The 20,954-nt window shown below is 45.4% G+C and overlaps 1 protein-coding gene across 1 annotated transcript in view; it reads right to left on the bottom strand.

The window, feature by feature from the left end:
• Nucleotides 1-20,954, bottom strand: part of FRMD4A (FERM domain containing 4A) — a 63,048-nt gene that overhangs the window by 10,090 nt on the left and 32,004 nt on the right. Inside the window, exons 5-11 of the mRNA XM_023734342.1 lie at nt 19,032-19,154; nt 14,437-14,665; nt 12,369-12,425; nt 8,763-9,000; nt 7,744-7,911; nt 5,250-6,106; nt 2,320-2,416 (exon numbers count right to left, since the gene is read on the bottom strand). Coding sequence (XP_023590110.1) covers nt 2,320-2,416; nt 5,250-6,106; nt 7,744-7,911; nt 8,763-9,000; nt 12,369-12,425; nt 14,437-14,665; nt 19,032-19,154 — 1,769 coding nt within the window. The remainder of the gene's footprint in view (nt 1-2,319; nt 2,417-5,249; nt 6,107-7,743; nt 7,912-8,762; nt 9,001-12,368; nt 12,426-14,436; nt 14,666-19,031; nt 19,155-20,954) is intronic.

The raw sequence follows: 20,954 nt of genomic DNA, 5'->3' as shown, positions 1-20,954 counted from the left end.
TACCAGGTATGCAGGGATGGTTCAACATTAGAAAAACAATCAACGTAATCCATCACATAAATAAAACAAAAGACAAGAACCACATGATCTTATCAATCGATGCAGAAAAGGCATTCGACAAAGTCCAACACCCATTCATGATAAAAACTCTCAAAAAATAGAACACATCAGATCACAAAATGGTGGACAACCACAGTACTGGAATCATGGCCTAGCCAAGCTGATACACATTTTCTAGGGACACAGTTCAATCCATAACAGGCAACATGGGAAAGTCTAGCGGTTGTCAAACTTAGGCATACATAAGATCCACCTGGACGGCTTGTTAAAACACGTATTGCTTGGCCCCACACCCAGAGTTTCTAATTCAGTAGGTCATGAATGGACCAGAGAATATGCATTTCTAACAAGATCCCAGAGTCCTTGGGTGGTGCAAATGGTTAACTTGCTCAGCTGCTCAGAGGCACCTTGGAAAGAAAGACCTGGTGATCTACTTCTGAAAAATCAGCCATTAGAAACCTTATGGAGCACAGTTCTCCCCTGGACACACATGGAGTCACCTGAGCTGGAGTCAACAACAACTGGAGAGGTTTAACAAGATCCCAGGTGATGCTGATGCTGAAGGTCTGGGAACCACCAGTGTAGTGAAAAAGGCAGGGCTTTGGAGCCCCACACAGCGGGGTTGAAGTTCCAGCTCCATCTTTACTAGCTGTGTGGCTTTGGGCAAGGCCCTTATTTTCTCTGAGAATCATCTCTAAAACTAAAAGATATGGATATTTTCCTTGCACGGTCGCTGAGAGGATTATATGACCTAATGTATGTTAGAAGAAGCTCCCCAGCCTTTGAGTACCCAGCACGCACTCAATAAACGTTAGTTTCCCTTCTCTTCCATTGAACACTAAGGCTCCATTAAGCCTGGTTTAAAGTCACTACAGATAAACACGCAGGAACGAAAAATGTTGGCAAAGCCCAGGAGCCTGAAATCAGGCAGTGGAGTCCATTCTGGCACCCTGTTGTTTTCTGATGGTTCAACTCACAGACAAACGTCAACTTTTTCCAGACATCCCCAGCAAACTAGAAACTGTCGTAAAATGGCTGGGTAAAGGGACCTCTTACTTCTTAAACCAATAAGTATTAATAGAATTGAACATCCACTTTAGAGGCAGTGGAGCCCTGGTGGTGCAGTGGTTAAGAGCTTGGCTAACCAAAATGTCGGCAGTTCGAATCCACCAGCCACTCCTTGGAAACCCTATGGAGCAGTTCTACTCTGTCCTATAGGGTCGTGATGAGTTGGAATCGACTCGACAGCACCTGGTTTGGTTTTTGGTTAGAGGCAATGTCTTAGAGCCAACAGAGCAGAGGAAAGCAGGTTAGGTGTGTCCACCTGATTCTTCCCTAGAGCATAATATTCTAAATGTTCACTAGATTATAATGCCCCATGTCTACATTTAAAGCTATAAAAGGAGCCCAGTTTTGGTTTTATTATTTTTCATGGGTGGCTTCTATTCAAAGGTCTCAAGGTACTTGATTCCTTCAAAAAAAAAAAAAGATTATTGTGGTAAAATATATATACCAAAATTTTTGCCATTTTATCCATTTTTAAGTGTACAATTCAGTGACATTAGTTATAGTCACCATGTTGTGCTACCATCACAACACTATCCACTTCCAAGAGTTTTTCATCACCCCAAACAGAAACTCAAGTAGTTGATCCCTTTTGTTTGCTGATTGAGAACAAATGTCTGTCAAGGGCAGGGATGGGGTCTGAACCTCCTGCTTTTTCATAAGACATATCCTGATACTAAGACAGATATTGGCTGCACTGAGAAGCATGCAAAACAACTGGCCCAGGGGCCAGCACAGGGAGGTGCATAATAAATATGAGTTTTCCTTCTCCCCTCTCTCATTCTTGCCTGGCATTTTAAAGTCTGCCTGGGTACGGTCAGTACTCAAATCAAATACTGAGAAGTCACAATCTAATGGGGGACAATATTGTCCAAAATTCTGATCAAAGAAACACAGTTCTAGAAGCCACCACCTACTTAAAAGAGGAAATATAATTCACCTGGTATAAAGGGGTGGCGATGAGAGGCATGGGTGATAACAGCAATTTACGGTGCTTCTTTTGAAAGGAAGAAGTTATATGTACCCAGTCTTTCCTTTTTTTCCCCCAGTGATGAAGAACACTCATTCTTTGCTGATAAATCCTATGTCACTAGAATCTTATACATTCCTACCCTCTTCCTAACTGACAAGGAATATTGATGATCGGTCTAGAACCTGGAAGAGGAGGAATAAAGATCTGAAAACAAAACTCACCCAGTCTGCCAGCTTAGGATGTGGTGGGGACTGCTCGGGGGGGTGGCTCCAATTTCACTCGACGGTGTTGAGCTTCTCTGGCTTTGAGGTAAGGCAGCTGTAGGGGGTGCAGGAAAGGCAGAGAGAAGAATGGGATCAGGTAAAGGCACTTACAACTCATTGGACTATATGAACCCAGGCGCCAAGAGTCTCCGTTTCTAGGGATGCTGGATATGACCCCATGGCAAGGTCACAATGGGATAGTGCCCCCACCCCCAATCCCACCAATTACATTTTCTCCTCAAAACCATGCAGCTGATTCTGTGTCTAGCTGATCTGGGATCCTAGGTACCCCCTTTTTCCGTGGGGAAGTTGCCACAGGGATCATCAGGACTGCAAAGCAGCCATCTGAAGCCACCGCAGTCTTTAAGGGAAGCCTGGACAGGGGTAATGCAGGAAGGACCTATTTCTCTGGACTTGGCATTTTCAGATGTGGTCCAAGTGTGTTAAAATCATGCTCTTCATTATGAATAGAGGACCTTCAGAAAGGTTCTCAGAGCTTGCTCTCTCTGCTGTTTCAGGCTTATAATTGGCTGCTTCAGTATACTTCGAAAGGGGCAGGGCTTTTAAAAGCAACACCCAAATCTGACTAGTAGAAGTGTATTGATGTGGGCGGCATAGTAGTTGAAAAAATTTTGTAGCCATAAATCCTACTTAAATGCGTCCTTTGCTTTCTTGGAGAAGGGAATCTTTTTCATTAGTAAACCTCAGATACAGCTTAAAACTTTTTAGTCTAAAATGTTTTCAAAGATTTACCTAATCCCTTTAAGTAAAGCAAATTTATTTTAAAAAACCCCAAACTCGTTGCCAATGAGTTGATTCCGACTCACAGTGACCGTATAGGACAGAGAAGAACTGCCCCATAGGGTTTCCAAGGAGCGACTGGTGGATTCAAACTGTAGACCTTTTGGTTAGCAGCTGAGCTCTTAATCACTGCGCCAGCAGGGCTCCAAACCAAATTTATTAGGTAAGTACTGTCATTTTGATAGAACATAAACACTCCTGTTTCTCATATTTACAAACCCCTGGTTCTTATAATAGGAGCCCTGGTGGTACAGTGGTTAAAGGCGCTCAGCTGCTAACTAAAAGGTTAGCAGTTTGAACTCACCAGCCCCTCTGCAGGAGAAAGATGTGGCAGTTGCTTCCATAAAGATTTACAGACTTGGAAACCCTATGGGGCAGTTCTAGTCTGTCCTACAAGGTGGGTATGAGTCGGAATCGACCCAACAGCAGTGGGTTTGGGTTTTTGGTGATTCTTCTAATGGGTCTCCGAGTATTATACTTTTTAATGGTACATATACTATATTCTTCCATTCATTCTCAAAATCTTTCTGGGAAGTCCATGGCAAATTTTATTGGGTATGTTTTACAGGTGAAGAAGGGATATGGAGAAGGTTCTAGGACCTTCTTCAAGTCCATGGTATATTCATGATTGCCTAAATCATTTTCACTCTGGTCCTTGAAACTTGTTACTTGGTCAATGAGCCATAATAAACAAGTCAGTAAGGTTGCCAGGCAGAAGGCTGTGAGGCCTGGCACCCCAAATTCAGCTACCCCATTGTCTTTCTTTAAGATCATTCCCCTTTCTGAGCTTTACCCTCACTTAAACAACCCTCTTTTCAGTTACAAGTCAAAATCCTTCCATTTGCTCTGACTCATTTTATTTGTACACTTGTTATCACTTCCATTATGTCTCAAAATCCTCCTTCACTTTCCTTTTCTACATCAGTATGATGCAGAATTCCTTATCACTTTACCAGTCTCCCTCTCTCTTTATTAGTGATGTGAGTGTGTAAATGAGTTAATATATGCTAGTGCTGAGAACAGTGCTGGCACATGGTACTTGCTCAATATACCATTATCATCATTTCTTGGAGAGGAAAGGGAATGTAACTTCTACAGGAAAAGGATGTTTTCCTCCATTTTTTTTACTTGCTCAGTGCTCTTGAGTACAAGAATATAAGTTTCATAATCAAATTTTAACAGGTAATATCAGGGTATTGGATCCCTGGTGGTGCAGTGTTTAAGAGCTACAGCTGCAAACCAAAAGGTTGGCAGTTTGAATCCACCAGCCACTCCTTGGAAACCCTATGGGGAAGTTCTACTCTGTCCTACAAGGTCACTATGAGTCGGAATTGACTCGACAGCAACAAATTTTTTTTAATCAGGGTATTGAGAGCACTTTACAAAAATGTCTTGGTGGTTATACCATACCATTATTGAAATGGGAAGAGCAGGGCACAGTCCAGTTATCTGTTAAATTACTGGTGAAGTCAAAGGCAGAGCTTGGGCACTTCATTCCGCAGCCATTCTGCCCCACGGTGGGTGTGGAATAGCAAGGCTTCAAGACTCAAGCCAACACTCCCCCACCACCACCACCAGCTTTCCCTTGCAAGGGTACACACTTGGGTCGCTAACCTGCTAGCATCAATCGCACTCTTCATCAGGATAAAGGTGCACCTTAGAGTGGATAAACTGTGAGCCACAGCTTCTCCTAACTTCCTTAGATTTCTGTCTTTACAAGGAAAAGAGTCTGCAAGTCTGGTTGCGCCTCTGCTAAGGAAGGGCAAGTGCGAGAGCTGGCCCAGCCCCTCTAGAGGGTCAGATGCACCGCCCACCTCCCTCCCGCTCCCCCTCCCCAATCAACTTGAGCTCTTTATTATTTTACAAAACCAGGGTTAGAATGGGAGGGGGAAAAGGAGAGGCCCAAGACTTCAACTCTCACACATCTGACAGGAAGGTTCCTACAGTTAATGATCTCTTTCCTCACTGCATTGTCTAAGGAAACTTCCAAGAAGCCTCTGAAACGACCGAGCAGTTCACACCCTGGCAGACCACATACTCATGGTTCCTCCGGCTGGAGCCCCCCCCCTTCCCTGCACGCGCCTCACCTGACGTGGCCTTGCACATCTGGGGCATCCTGGTTACCCTGCTGTGCGCCACGAAGGTGCTCTGGGAGGAGGTGCTGTACTGGGAGCCGCTGTCCGAAGAGGTGGAGCTGGTGTGCGACAGGCGGCTGTGCTCCTTGTGCGAGGCCGTGGAGCGCTGGTACCACTGCCGCAGCTCGTCGGAGACGGCGGCCCGCCCCTTGTCGTGGGCGCCCTCGCGGCCCAGCGACGGAGTCCGGATGATCTGCGAGCGTGAAGGCGTCAGCCGCAACGCGTCGCCCTCGTCACCGTGCCAGCTCTCCTTGAACATGCCGCCCGCCGTGTACGAGTTGGAGGTCTTGAATTGCGCCTTCACGCTGTAGTGGCCCTCCTGGTCGTTCTCCAGGCTGCGCACCACCACGGGCGTGGCGCTGCCCTCGATGTACAGCGGGTACTCCTTGATGCGGTACTGTGAGCTCGGCTGGCTCTGGCTGTGCAGGTAGACGCCATGCGGGCCCGCGCTGTTGCGCGCCGCCAGGTTGGGCATACTCCCCGAGTTCGACGACACCAGGTTGCCCGCCGACTTGTGCCGCTGCCGCTGCCGCTCACGGGCCTTGGATGGCGAGTCCTCGGCCAGCGTGGAGTAGTTGGGGTTCATCTGGGCGGGGTAGTAGTGCTCCGAGCTGGAGTGGCTGGTGCAAGAGGAACAGTCATCCATGGGGTCTGAGCCGTTGCTGCTACGAGTCCTTGGGGTGTAGAAGTCGGGGCTCCCCGTGTCGTTCTCGGAGCCCAGGAGCTTGCCTTGGGACTCCAAGCTGGAGCTCCGGTGCCTAAAGTGCAGTGCGAGACTGTGCAGTCGCGTGGGGCTGATATCCACCGACCTGTGGGGAGACGGCATGGGTTGGTCTGGGGGTTTGGAGGGGAGAGGTAGGGGCAGGGAGGGCACAGAGAGCAAAGCAGACCCTCCAATAATCGGACTTAGGAAAAAGAAAACAGGCTGTTGAAGTCCTTACCAAGTGGCCCTCTGTCATCTAGCCCTAAGGTTCCTCTCTGGTCCTATCCGCTACCACTCTCCCCTCCTCAATCACTCATCCAGCCACACTGGCCTCCTCGAAACATGCCAAGTGTATGTGCGCCTCTGGGGTCTTTGTCCTTGCTATTCCCTGACAGTGGACGGCCCTTCCCCCAGATAGCCACTGAGCTTGCTACATTGACCCATTTAGTTCTCTGCTCAAATTTCACCTTCTAAGACAGGCCTTCTCTGATGCTTCTATTTAAAAGATTCTCTTTCCCTTCACGCTCTAGCACCTTATCCTGTTAATTTTCCTTATCATTTATCACCACTTGACATTTATTTCTTTGCTTACTTCTTTATGGTGGTGGTGGTGTTAGTTGCCGTCAAGTCGATCCCAACTCATGCCGACCCATGTGCGCAGGACAGAACTACTCCATAGGGTTTACCAGGCTGTGACCTTTCAGAAGCAGATTGCCAGGCCTGTCTTCTGAGGTGCCTCTGTATGAGTTTGAACCACCAACCTTTCAGCTGGTAGTCAAGCATTTAACCTTTGTGCTACCAAGAGACTCCTTTTTTATGCTGATTCTCCACTAAAATCTAAGTCTGATGAGAGCAGGGGTGTGGTTTGTTTTGTTCACTGCTTTATCCCCAGCACCTAGAAGAGGACCTGGTGTACAGAAGCACTTGATAAATATGTGTTTGGTGAATGAATTAATTAATTAAAGGGAAAATTTCCCTGGAGAGCTCAATCTTATCCAATAAAAAATGTCCTGTGACTTCAGGAAGATCATACCACCTGTCCTTTGAGGTATGGCCCCTGTGGAATCAGTTTTTGATAAAATGGAATGACCTTGGTTTTACTTCTTTTTCAGAAAATTAAAGGTGTGAGTCACTGAAGCCTAATGTTTGCTATTTCTTTTGCTCTTTAATAAATTTACATCCTGAGCCATTTAAAGGAAGTCCGGTATAAATTTAGGCCTCAGCACTGGTGGTTCTGGAGCCCTAGTGGCACAGTGGTTAAGAGCCTGGCTTACCAAAAGGTCAGCAGTTCGAATTCACCAGCTGCTCCCTGGAAACTCTATGGGGCAGTTCTACTCTGTCCTATAGGGTTTCTATGAGTTGGAATCTACTCGACGGTAATGGGTTAGAGGTGGTTCTGGTCCAGAGCTCTTGCTTTGCTAACCTGGCTAGCCTTCTGTGCCTCCACTTTGAGTGGGAAAGCTTCTTCCACGCTGTCTGTCTCCAGGCACCTGTGGATTCCCTGGCAGACTTCTTGCCAAGTGCATGTGGACAGTGGAATATAACGGGTCTCTTGGCTAAGTGGGCTTCTTGCTGTCAGCTCAGTCTTTTATTCTGCCTCATTTTAAGGTGGCATTACCTCACCTGTTCATCCCTGACTTTTGTTCACTAGTTCTTTGGGCCAGTTTGTAGCCAGCAATGCCTAGTTTTACAAAGGAAGGTCTGGTACAGTGGAGGGAGACGCCCAAAGGCCTGCAGACTCACCTAGTGGAATGAACATAGTGGGGACTCCGGACCCGGAGGTCTGGTGTGGACGGCATGCTGGACTGGGAGTTCCAGTGAGGGAGGACTCGGATGGGGCTGTTCTGTAAGGAGCTGCTTCCCCCTCCTGCTTCGGCACAGCTTCCTGTGCTGGGGAAACGCTTGTGGCTACTGCAAACCAAAGGAAGCCATGCTGGTCATTTCCAGACAAAACGGCACCTTTTCTCAAGCAGCTGACTAGCCATGGGACATAAATCTTGGTGTCTGGAAAACTTATCTAGGACTCCTCCCCTCATCTCTCTACTCTGGGTTCTCAGACTTTGTCCCAGTAGCTGGTGAGGGTCTTTGTCCCTGACCTCCCAAGCCAATACAGGATAGAGACTCTCATTATACTTATCTGTATCAGGCACAGGGTGACTGTTTTGGGAAACCCCTGCCCTCAACCAGTTTTTGTTTTCCAAGAGACAAACATTTACCTGTCCAGATAGTCACACTTGGAGCTTTATGGGGTGTAATTAAAAGAAAGGATAAAAACAGAGAAATGAAGCAAAAATGCCAACCAAGAATTTCATTTTGCCTTCAAAAAACCCCTCTAAAGTATTAGGCCAGTAATGAGCTGATAATGCACAGCTAAGATTACAGCCATTTGGCTCTGGAATTCTGCTGAACGATGGTTTAGCGTTCCAAACCACTCTGGGATTCACATGTGTGGACGCTCACTTGCCATTCTGGAATCGTGCTGCCTAAGATTTCCTAATTAATTCTGGTGGAATTTAACAACGTTAAAGCCATCTGCCAACACGCTGTGAGCCAAAACCCAGACTGAATGATATATCTGCACCTCAACAGGGCCAACAGCAGAGGGTGCTGTGGATACAGTGCTGTTGTAAGGCAAACCAGGAAGGAGGGAATAGGTTGATGTGGATTTTGTAATTTCTGGGTGCTACTTGGGACAGCCATTTGATTCTTTCAGAGCGTCAACAGTGACCTCATTTGGCTTTCTGGAGCCAGCCCCTGCTCACCTGGAATGACTGTGGGAGGAACGTTTCTTGACCTTCTCATAAGGCTCATCCAAAGAGGACTCACTCCACATTTTGGGCTTTATGGGTGACTTGTCGTAGTCGTTCCGGTGATAGTGCATCTGCCTAAGTCCCTCCAGGGACTGGGGAGGAGGGGGCCTGTTGTGCGATGGTGGCCGAGGAGGGAGTCCTTTGTGAGGAGACTGTAAGGGGGATATTGTGCTGGTAACCTGAGAGTCTTCTGCACAAAGACAAAAAGATGAAGAGGAACTGAGCAAGGGCCAGCCTTCCCACCAGACCAGAGACAGACCCCCACCCTGACCCTAGATCAGGCAAATTCACTCTTTTGAGGAGCCTCATGACTCTCTCCCTAGATGCCAAGGCAAGTGAGGACAAGTCAAGCCAAACCAGAACAAACTAAACCTAAACTCCAAGTAGAATTAAATGGGAAGAGAGATATCTCTGTTGATTAGACACAAATGGAGTGAAGTCTGAATTTTATTAAACACCATAAACAAAGGATTGCTTTATACCAAACAGCAAACTGTAGGTACTGCTATATTGCAAGTTTTCTTTCAATAGGCATCAAGTGTCTGATTTGCTTTGGGGGAGTTTAAGCTCCATGAAAGCAGGGATTTTTGTCTGTTTTGTTCACTGCTATATCCTCAGTGCCTAGCTGACACACAGTTGGTGCTTGATAAATATTTGTTGGAAAACATGAGTGACAGTATATCTGTGGAGTGTAATTATCTGCTGGTGGTTCTAGCTATCTACATGTTTTTACAGCAACATGTAAAAAGAAATTGGCATAGTGGCACTTACAAAAATACCTTGCAGGGGGAGGACACGGTTGGAAAACAAATGTAGAAGGCACATGTTATTTGCATAAAATACAGTACTCTATCTGCTTTCTGTTAGCCAGAAGAACTAACTATATTGTCTTTTAATATCTTCCTGTGTGGTATTTTAATTCTGAAACTGCCTTAAATTCTTTGGGAAGAAGATGGGTTGCAAATACGAAATATTAATAAAAGATTACTCCTGTCTTCAGGAGACTAATAGTCTAACAAATCAATGTGCTATAGGGCTTTTGGACAAAGCACAGTCAGTTAGGTAAGGAAGGAGTGTGGAAGACGCTGGCCCTGGAGGGAATCAGAAGTGAACTGGCAGAGAGGAGGTAGGAAGGAGCACGAGCCAAAGCATGGAGGTGGTGAAGTGGGGTGTGAGGGCAGCAACGAGATGCCCAGCTGGGGCAGAGGCCAATGAGGAGGAGCAGAGGGAGACAGCGAGGAATTGTGGTCAAGCCAACAGACCTACTTCTGTGTGTGTAATAACCAAGGTGTCTCAGCTAATAAAAGGTGCCCTGGTGGCACACTCGTTAAGCGCTTGGCTGCTAACTAAAAGGTTAGTGGTTCCAACCCACCCAGCCACTCCTTGGGAGAAAAGACCTGGCGATGTGCTCCTGTAAAGATTACCCTTTGCCACTGAGTTGATTCTGACTCAGAGTAACCCTATGGGACAGAGTAGAACTGTCCTAGAGGGTTGCCAAGGCTGTAATCTTTACGGGAGCAGACTGCCACATCTTTCCCCTGCTGAGTAGTTGGTGAGTTCGAACCCCCGACCTTTCGGTTAGCAGATGAACGCTTAACCGCTATGCAACCAGGGGTTCTCTGTAAAGATTACAGCCTAGGAAACCCTATGGGGGCGGTTCTACTCCGTCACATGGGGTCACTGTGAATTGAAATTAACTCCACGGCACCTCATAACAACACCACCAGCTGACAGAGGACCTTGAATTCCAGGCTAAAGAAGTTAGGATTCGGTCCAAAAGTCACGGGAAAACTTTGTAGCTGTTAAGCATGATGTGTCAGGAGGAAAAGACTGTTTTAGAAATATTAATCTGGCCAGGTTAAAACATGTGAAAGGCAGGGAGAGGACTAGGGAGGGGGTTAGTGAAGCTATCTAGTGATGAGAACCCAGGGTAGGTGGCACTGAGAAGAGAAAGGAAGCAAAAATTCAGGAAAAGGTGAGAATTTGAGGGGAAAAATACACAAAAGCAAATGTCAAAAAACCCAACCATCTTTCACTGGACCCTAAATCCACTTCCAACTATCATTCTTTTCACAGCCTAATTCTCCATCCCCCAACCTGGAAACCTTAGCAAACTCAGTACTTCCCCTTCTCCTCTGCACCTCAACTCAGTAAAGGGAAGAGTCCCTAGAAAGAGAGCCTGCAATGTGAGTTTAGGGTACAAAGTGAAGCACTAACACCTCTTAGGAGGTCTGGGGGGTCTGGGACATGGGAAGACACTTTGTAATCACAAATGGTGTATCAAAATTAGCTAATGACACTACATGTTGCTCCCCAACTCTTTCATTACAAAGGAATCACTAAACTGTTATTGTCCCTTCCCCTGGGGAGACTGCGGTACACAGAGGCAAACAGCATGGCTGCGATCACGGACATTAAACTGCCATCCAGTCCACAAGCCTCTCTGCTCCCCTATAGCCTACCTCCTCCCCACCCAGGTAACAAAGCAGACAATAAAAATATTACAATCTGACTTCTAATAGCAGGGCCAAGACGACTGCGTAAATAACCCACCAGGCTCTCCCCACCTCAGTGGCAATGATTATTATTATTGCAATTATCATTATTACTATGACTTGGGCAGACCTTTTATGTTTTCCATCTGAACAGCCACTTATCACTGCCAGCCTGAGGTTTCCTAAAGGGCAAAAAAATTAACTGCCACTTAATATATTTCCATATAATTAGTGCCCTTGCCTCCCAAGTTCTCGTTTAACATCCACAGGAACATTCTTAGAGATAGTTCCGTGTTTTTTGAATTCTTTCTTTCTTCGGATATGCGAGCAGGGAAGGGAGTTCTATTGTTCTAAGAATTTCCCAAGAAAATATCCTGATAACTGCTAGGTTTTTAAAGTGCAATGGGAAATAATAAGACAGTTTTTAAGGCCTGAACAGGCATTGACAGGGACATTTCCCCCTTTCATTTTCATATAGTCTCAGATACGTAGTCAAGCTTTGTCTTGTTCCTTGCTATCATCCCCAGGGGTGGGTTTCAATACAAATCAATGTTCTGATACAAATCAATTTCTACCTCTCTACTCCAGAAATTATGACTATTCAGAAGAAAACTATGCACGGTATTTACATTCTTTGTTTAATTAAAAATGTGATTTTGGTTACTAAAAAAGGAAGCACCATTCACGGCCTCAGAATCCCAATAAACACCACCACTACCAAGTATGCCAATATCAGGAAATTAGAGAGCTTGCAGAGAATTCGGGTTGCCATCTTGACCTGACTTTTGCCTTTACACAGGACTGTCCCCAGACTGTTGTTGTTAGCTGCCATTGAGTTGGCCCTAACTCATGGCGACCCCATGCACAATGGAACAAAACACTGCCCAGTCACAAGCCTCCACTGATAGATGGGTGGTGGCCATACAGGAGGTGCATTGGCTGGATCTGAACCCAGATCTCCCACATGGAATACAAGAATTCTACCACTGAACCACCATTGTCCTCAGACTACATACAGTTTAATCTGTGCTCCAAGTGTTCAAGCAGGACATGGGTAACCTACCATCCTCAAGAACAAGGGCATCTGAGAGGGAGCTGTCTTCACTGGCAATATTTCCATCTGAGAAGACAAAAAGCAAAAGTCCATGAGTTTAGCACATTCCATAGGCAAAACCTTATCTGTAAAAATAGGGTGTTTGCCACCACTCCATCTCCTTCTCTTTCTAAGCAGAAATAATCCATAAAAATGCTGTTAGGCATTTCTTTCTTTTTTATATAGTGAAAATATACACACCACAATATTTGCCATTGGCATTTCTTTTGACAGTCACTGTGGTGGGACTCATCCTCCCCACCTCTGCCATTGCAAAGCCTCAGCAATTTTGTACTTGTGCTCGTTTCATACTGCAATGCAGAGTAGCTGAATATCCAATATAAACGCTACCCTGTCCTGGTTAAACCACATTATTGCCCCAGCACAAACCCAGGGCATGTACCAACTAAACCAAAGGAAGTAAACTGCTATTTATTCTTACAAATACGAAACTAGGGTTGGAACTTTGCTTTGCTTTTATGGCATTAAATGGCTTCTCAATAAACTTCGTAAGTCATTAGTACAGTCAACAAGCATGCTAAGTACAGCCTCTGTCTTTCAGAAGCTTATTTTTATAGACACCATTCAATTAACTATGAGAACATGCCCAAGAGGGAGACAGTAAAATAGTCCTCCCTCTTTAACTGCTGGGGAAACTGAGATACACCTAGGGAAGAGTGGTTAGTCTGAGGTTGTTCTGCTCTCCTGGCAAAGCTAGGAAAAGATCCCAGGTCTTCAGATTCTAAGCTCTTGAAATTAAAAAAATTAAAAAAAAAAAAAACATGCTAAGGAACCAAGGAGAACCCTAATGACTTTTCCAAATCAAGTGGGCCCTTGTAATGAAAATGTTATTTCAATGAGACAGCAAAACAGAGAAGGTATATTCTTGAGCTACTAAAAAAAAAAATGGCGGTGGGCTTGGAAGGGATGAATCACCCGTTGGACGGATAATGACTGAAAATTGGACTCTGTTGGCAGTCCTAACAGGAGAGCCCATCCTAGCGGCCTGGAAAAGCAGCTTCTCCTGTGGCAAACCAGCCAGATGTTCATCCCCGTGGTGGCCCTGTGGGATGTTTCCTCAGGACCCCCAGGAACCCCCAAGCACCTTTGAGGGGGCAGAGAGAGGTATGAAACCAGCCAGAAGACAAACAAGGACAGGGCTGAATGCAACTCCACTAGAAAGTGGGGGGATAAAGTTACACAGTCACGACTGAGAACAGGGTGAGATAGGGAGAGATGGTTGCTCCTAATTTCCTAGCACAAAAGTATCTTAAACATGCATAAAGCATGCATAAAACTATGAACAAATGTTTGATATCTGTATTTTAAAGAATTTGCTGACTTAGAAAAAAGGGAATATAACAGTTTGGAGGACTTTATGCTTGTTGATGGATTTTGGAGTATTTCCTTCTACTGTTTACCAAATATAATCACCCAAACACCTAACCCCTGACTGACCCTGGCTGAGGGCTCTAGACTGTCAGAGTGGGGCAGTCTAGTCCTCCCGAGGTTCAGCTCTTGATGGAGGTAGTTCCAACCGGGGGGATAGGAGGCCCCTGGAAACAGTCAGACTGAGGGGACAGAGGGTTGGAAGAAGTGCTAGCCTGCAGGGCCTGTGTGAGCACCCTACCTTGCCTTCCAGGCTTGGGCAGGGGTGGTCAGGCCCCTGAAAATGTCAGAGCTGGGCCCCTCCCCTTTGAGGCTAGGCTTGTGCAGCTAACTTGGCTCAGCTCAAGCTGAGGGCTGAGAAGAGCCTTTAGCACATCACTACACTTCTCCCAGGGAGCAGTAAATAGTGATAATGATAGTTTGATTTGTATAATTCCTTTCATGCGTGGATCTGTGTACACTTTATCGCTCTCATCTGGTATCAGGCCTTATTAGCTTCATTTTATGGATAGAAAAACCAAGGCACAGGGTGGTTATGTAACTTGCTTAAGTCCTGCAGGAAGCTGGGCTAGAACCACTCCCGGGACCTTGAGCCTGGTTCCTTCAGTCCCTAGCATGGGTGGGAGTGGGGTGAGGGGTTAGCACTGACCATCTATGATCAGCGAAGCCCTCTGGGTGGGTTTCTTCCCAGACTTGATGCGGTTCTCGTTGATTGCGTTTTCAATCTCCTGTAGCTTCTTCAGGGCATTCAGATAAGAGGTTTTCCTTTGTTTCTTCAGTTTTTTGCTGACGTTGGGGTCACTGGCTAGGCGACGGGCAGCCTCTGTAATCTGGGATTGAATGGCAAACTCTCGTTCCAGACGTTCCAGCTCAGCTTCCTGTAGGAGGGAAAGCCATGGCTTACTGAGGATGCTGAGCAGAAAGACACCGGCCCTCCCTGCCCCTTGCCCCTGTACCTTACTCTTCAGGAGACCAGCAATGCCAGTGTCTAACACCAACTTTGCCTGGCCCTGCTGTGGGAAGAGAGTGGCCCTAAGACCTCTGAAGCTGAGTGGCCTGGACACACCTACTTTTTTTCTTTTAATCTGTAATTTTTCCTTTTTTAAAAAAAAATTTGTTGTGGTAAAATATATATAGCAAAAAAAAATTGCCATTTTAACCATTTTTAAGTGTACATTTCAGTGACATTAATTACATTCTCCATGTTGTGCAACCATCACCACTATGCATTTCTCAGTGCTCTCCATCACCCCAAACAGAAACTAAGTACCCCTTAAGGAATAACTTCCCGTTTACCCTCCACTCAGCCCCTGGTAACCTCCAATAAACTGTCTCTGTGCTGTTGCTTGTTCTAGATAATAGTTGCATGTAAGTGGGGTCATACAGTGTTTGTCCCTTTGTGTCTGACTTACTTCACTCAGCGTAATGCCATGTCGTGTCATGCATCAGAACTTCATTTCCCTTTATGGCTGATAATATAGGCACACCCACTTTTGAGAATCCTGGTCCCTATGGCTTTCTGGAGACAAGTGCTGGTCCATACACTAGCATCACCATTAAGAAGCAGAAAGCTCTCAAGCTGCATCTTTTGGGATCACTTGGCTTCATTTCTACCATCTTCAGCAGAGCTTATGAAGACAAACCTTCCTGAAGTTCAGAGCCCATTTGGAGGTCGTTTCCTTTCCATGGCAGGCCTAGGATGCAGCATTATTTTTATAGCTATCTTCCTGTCATTCTTTTCTGTGGGTCTGCTGCATCCCCCTACCCTACAGCACACTGCCTTTCTTACATGCCTGCTGTCTCACATATTTGGTGCCCCTCTAGTTGGGACATGTCCCCACGCACCCATGTACCTTTCGAAGCTCTTTCTTCAGGCTCCAGCTGTTCTTCTCACCCCTGCCTATTCCTAAAAGCTCTGCTCGGGCTGTGATTTGGGCGCACCATGAGGGACAGTGGTGAAGCCAGTTTTCCCTTGCTGTTGCTGTTGTGTGCTGTCGAGTCAATTCCGACTCATGGTGACCCCATGTGACAGAGTAGGACTGCCCCATAGGGTTTTCTAGGCTGTAATCTTTAAGGAAGCAGATCGTCAGGTCTTTCTCCTGTGGAGCCGTTGGGTGTGTTCAAACTGCCAACCTTTTGATTAGTAGCCAAGGGATTAACCATTGTGTGACCAGGGCTCCTTGGATGTGCTTCAGGGCCTTGTCCTCTCCCTTCCTTCTTATAAGCTTCCTCCCTGTCTCTGTCTTACTTAGACCAAGTGGAGTAGATGGAAGAATTTTCCCTCAGAGAGTTTTGGTCCCAGATATAAAGAAGCTGTAGCTGCCAGAACAATGCCTGGTGGACCCAGAGGAGGAAACGCTGGACAGCAAATTAGCTGCCGGCCTCTCTGCCGACCAACTGTCTCCTCCCTCTGCAGGGTACATAGACACTGCCAGCCGGGGCTGGGGGGTGGGGTAGGGTTAGGGGTGAGCGTGAGGATTGTGGGTGAATTGCCAAGTTGTCCATTGCTCTATTTCCTCTTTTCCCCAGTGAAATCCCTCAGGTCAAACACTTAAGGTTAAGATGCTGAGCAGTGGGCTAATGTCTTGCTCCTCCAACTTCAGAGGCCAGCAGCATGGGTATCACCAGGGAGCCTGCAGGAGATGCCTTAACCTCAGACCTAATAAACTTATGACAGATGCAACAATGGCTTTTCCAAACACAGACAAGTGAGGCCAGGAGAGACTAAGCGTCTTGCCCTAGGGGATTCATATTCACATTAAAGTTCTATAAGAACTGATCTAAGCAATTAGGAGCAGGTATCTATGTTTGTTGGAATGGACAGATCTTCCCATTTCATAGCTGAATACAACATTCTTGCCTCTGGGTACAATTGGCCAGGCTGAATGTTACCATCAAGGACAAAATTCTTACCTTGATTTTTACTTACTTTTGAGCACTTTAAGCCTGAAAGCAGTGAGGATCAGGAGTGAGAAGAAAAGGTGAAGGTTAAATGGAACTATTTAGGAGAAAATAAATTCCTTCTAATTCCTTCCAGTGCTGTATTTGTTCTCTCAGAGGGAGAAAATATCAAAATGGACTCCCGCCCAGGGTCTCGAAACAAACAAGGCACCAAGGACAAAGGCCGTTCTGTGAGCTTTGACTCCACCTAGCAGCTGTTCCTGGGCTGTTACGATAGCCATGGTCCAAGACACTGACCCAAAGTTTTGTGGGAGCCTAGGACAAATACTCCCTTACTTACACTACCACAAATCCAAGGCCGAACGCCATCTGCCCAGATGGCTGCCTGTTGTACAAACGAGGAAGCACAGTGCACTTCCAGGAGAAATGTGGAGCAGCAATAAGAGCCAAGGAAGATTTCTTCCTTCCCCAGAGAAACTCTGCAGAATACCAGCTAATTTTGTAGTACTTCTTTTAATTAATCGAGGAAAGATAACAGGCCAAAGCAGGTAAAAAAGACAGTGATGCAAATGGAATTCTTGAGGAACTAAAGTCATCCTTTACTGAAACATGTGAAGGAGTCACTGGTGAGAAGGTCCAGTGGGAGGGCATGAAGAACAATGTGGGCTGGAGGCTACTCACTGAAAATGGGGTTGCTTTTGAAAAATGTAGTGCCAGATAATTGCCCAGCCACAGGGGGAGCTGGATTTCCTCAGGCAATCTTGATGATCAATCAGCTTTGAAAAATAATCAAATAAATCATAAAAATACTATCCTAAATCCCACCCTCCTTCATCTCCGGTTCTAACTCGGATAAATTCTGGATCCACTAAAACTCTGCACCTCCTCTCTAATATTTAATCTCCACTTGAAGCAGCTAATATCCATGGGGCATCGAGCAGGTGACAAGGGCAGAGTTAAATGTTTTCCAGATACTAGTTCATTTAATCCTAGTGACACCCCAAACAAATAAGGAGCATGAATTTCATTTTACAGAAGAGAAAAACTGCCTGGTGTGGCTTTAATTTTAGATGAAGCATTCTGGTGTGCCCTGGGGACCTTTGATGGCTGGGTTGCCCACTACACGCACTGGCCCCAGAGCACTGGTCTCCCCTCTGCAATCACCCTCATGCTAACCCTACTGCAGCTATTACCTGAGAACAGCAATTTCTTCTCATTCTTTTTTTTAGACGACTGAAAAAACAAACAGTAGTTTAGCTTAAGTAGTAAAAAAATGTCTGGCTTGAGCATTGTGCTCTTATAAGAACTATCTATATGGGATCAAAGTAACAACAGCAACTCCAAAGATTAAAGAGGAACCTTAGGGGGCAGTGAGTTTACATTAATGGGGGAAGAACAACTCAGAAAAGGAGGGTAAGAATGGCTGCACAACTGGAAGAATGTAATCAATGTCACTGAATTGTACATGTAGAAACTGTTGCATTGGTGTATGTTTTGCTGTGTATATTCTCAATAACAACAACCAAGTAAATAAAATACATACACATATATATAGAAAAATATATACATATACATATATATAAATACCTATATATAGGTATTTATACACACACACACACACACAGGTGGCACAGTGGTTAAAGCACTCAGCTGTTAACCAAAAAATTGGTGATTCGAACCTACCATCGGCTCCATGAAGAAAGATTACAGCCTTGGAAACCCTATGGGGCAGTTCTACTCTGTCCTATAGGGTCGCTGTGAGTCGGAATTGACTCGATGACAGTGGGCTGTTTTTTTTTTATACCTGGGTCTGCGTAACAAAGGGCTGTGTGTGTGTTGTGCGCTGTCAAGTCAATCCTGACTCATAGTGTCCCAATGTGACAAAGCAGAACTGCCCCATAGGGTTTCCTAAGCTATGACCTTCACCAGAGCAGATCTCCAGGTCTTTTCTTCCGTGGAGCAGCTGGGTGGGTTTGAACCACTTACCTTTCCATTAGTAGCCACCAGGACTCCTTTAACAAAGGGCTAGGTGACCATTAAAAAGATAAGTGTGTATTAGTGTTATTGGAATGTTCTCCCTGAGCTTAGCTGCTTGTGATAGGCGTAGTCATAGGTTAGACAAACAACTTCAACCGAAATTAAAATGCTTACTTACGCAAGCCAACTAATCCCATCAAAGGGGAAACACATACTGACTAATCAGCTGACTCAAGAGGTGGTGAAAAGAACAACTCTGGTGTTTGGTAGAGATGAAGAATTTCTTATAAAAAACCTGAAAGCACTGACAAGTGGGAAAAACAAGGAGAATGTGAGATAATCCAGCAACTGAAAGGAAGGACGCACCTCTCCTTTGGGCAAGATTTTCTGTTCATCCAGTTTGAAGGCAGTCCCTATTCTTCTCCGAACAATGGGTGGTTCCTCCCCTGGATCCAGGGGGTATTCAACTGGCAGTTTGCCTGTGAGCTCCTGCACATATGAAACAGCATTAGGAGTGAACATAAATTAGAGGATCGCACATGCTTGCTTCCCAGGGCGAGCGCCCCCGTGCGCGCACGTACACACACACTCTTCAATGCATAGATGTGTTAACATTAGCAGTATTCCTAAACAAGAGTTCATATACCAAAACTTCATTTCTCTGAAAATGTACGAGTAGTCCTTTCTTTACAGGATAGATACACTTTGAAAAGATTTTTCCGAAGTAAATTTCTGCAAAGAAAAGTACCGTTGGCTTTCATTATAAACCCTACATCTCATTCATCTGTTAATTAACGAGTGTTTTCTGTGTGCCTATTATGTGCCGGGTGAGGTCACACAGCCACTAAGGAGCAAAGCTGACATGAGACTCCGGTCTTTCAAGCTCCCAACCCTGTGCTCTTTCCACTGCATCAAATGTTCCTGCTCAGATATTTAAGGTTACAGTTCCTTTCAAATGGGTTTTCTTAAGGAGAGTAGAATCTGCGTGGCAAATTCTAGAAAGGTGCATCTTCACCGAATTGAGAAACTGGATGTGACTATTAAGTTATTCCAGTCTGGCCAGATGCTAAAGGAACACTAAACGGTACACAAATAAGAATTTTAGCAGAAACTTAGAAATAACCCCTATTATTGATGAGGCTATTAAAAAAACAAACAAAAAAAAGCCTGTTCTGCATGTATCTTGGGCTCTGGAAATCTAATTGTTGTGAGTATAATGACAGTGAATTTAGTTAATGGACCTCCCTAATGATAAACATCCCAGACAATTGCTGGGGAGTGACTCAGGATTAGAAGCAGGCTCTGTATCAGTGGGTGAAATCTGAACTAAATACAGATCAAATGTGAATCAGCAGCGAATCCAAGTTGTGGAGTCTAAAGGCATCAACTGCAAGGAGTGACTTCCAGAGACAAGAAAAAGCTGGGGAGAGCCACCGTGCATCTACAATTATAAAGTCAGCAATTCCAGGCAAAGCCTAGCTCAGGGTCTCTAGTCCCACCTCAACGCAGATGCTGCACAAAGACGGCCCTGTCAAGGAAGCGTTCAGTAGTTTTTTCTTGGGGAAATCCATCATCTACACAAAGGGCTTTTGTGCTGGGCAGCCTGGTCCTGAGTGTCCAACAGGCGGGAAAATCCAGATCATCAGATTCCAGACACTGACTGACCTGATAATATGAGGAGTGGTTCTGGCCCCTCTGTCCTCCCCTACTGCTGGGTGCCTGTGTGCCTTCGTGTGAGTAATGTGTGAGTATGTGTATGTGTGTGTGTGAGTGTGTATACACGTGTATGTGTGAGTATGTGTATGTATGAGTGGGTGTGACTGTATGTATGTGTGTGTGTATGTATGTGCATGTGCGTGTGAGTTAGTGTGTATGAGTCAGTGTGTATGTGTGAGTATGTATGAGTGTGTGTGATTGGTGAGTGCAAGCACACATGCCCACCCAGTCTCCTGGGCCTCTTTTCTTCTGTGTTCAGGAAATGAATCCTTAGACCTTTTTATTCCTCAGTGTAAGCATTTCAGAGCACAATGGACAACTATTTGAGTATGAAATGCTCTGTAATTTTTTCCCGTTTTTTTCTTTTTCTTTTTAAAGAAATGTAGTTCAAAGCAGTTATGTTTATTCTGCAACATTTTTATCTGCTTCCCTAAAAGGCGGTCCATAAATAACACAGTAAGGATCTTATATTGTTGGGCCTTTCTTTTTACCTTGAAACTTATAAAAAGGAGGAAAGAGTTGTTACAATTGCTATTGATTTATAACTCTAAAGTGTCTGTGGTTTTCAAACTA

The sequence above is a fragment of the Trichechus manatus genome, unplaced genomic scaffold (assembly GCF_000243295.1).
Source record: "Trichechus manatus latirostris isolate Lorelei unplaced genomic scaffold, TriManLat1.0 scaffold00067, whole genome shotgun sequence".
Lineage (NCBI taxonomy): Eukaryota > Metazoa > Chordata > Mammalia > Sirenia > Trichechidae > Trichechus > Trichechus manatus.
Note: the sequence above shows the minus strand (reverse complement) of the source record. Positions and strands in the feature narration are given on the sequence as shown.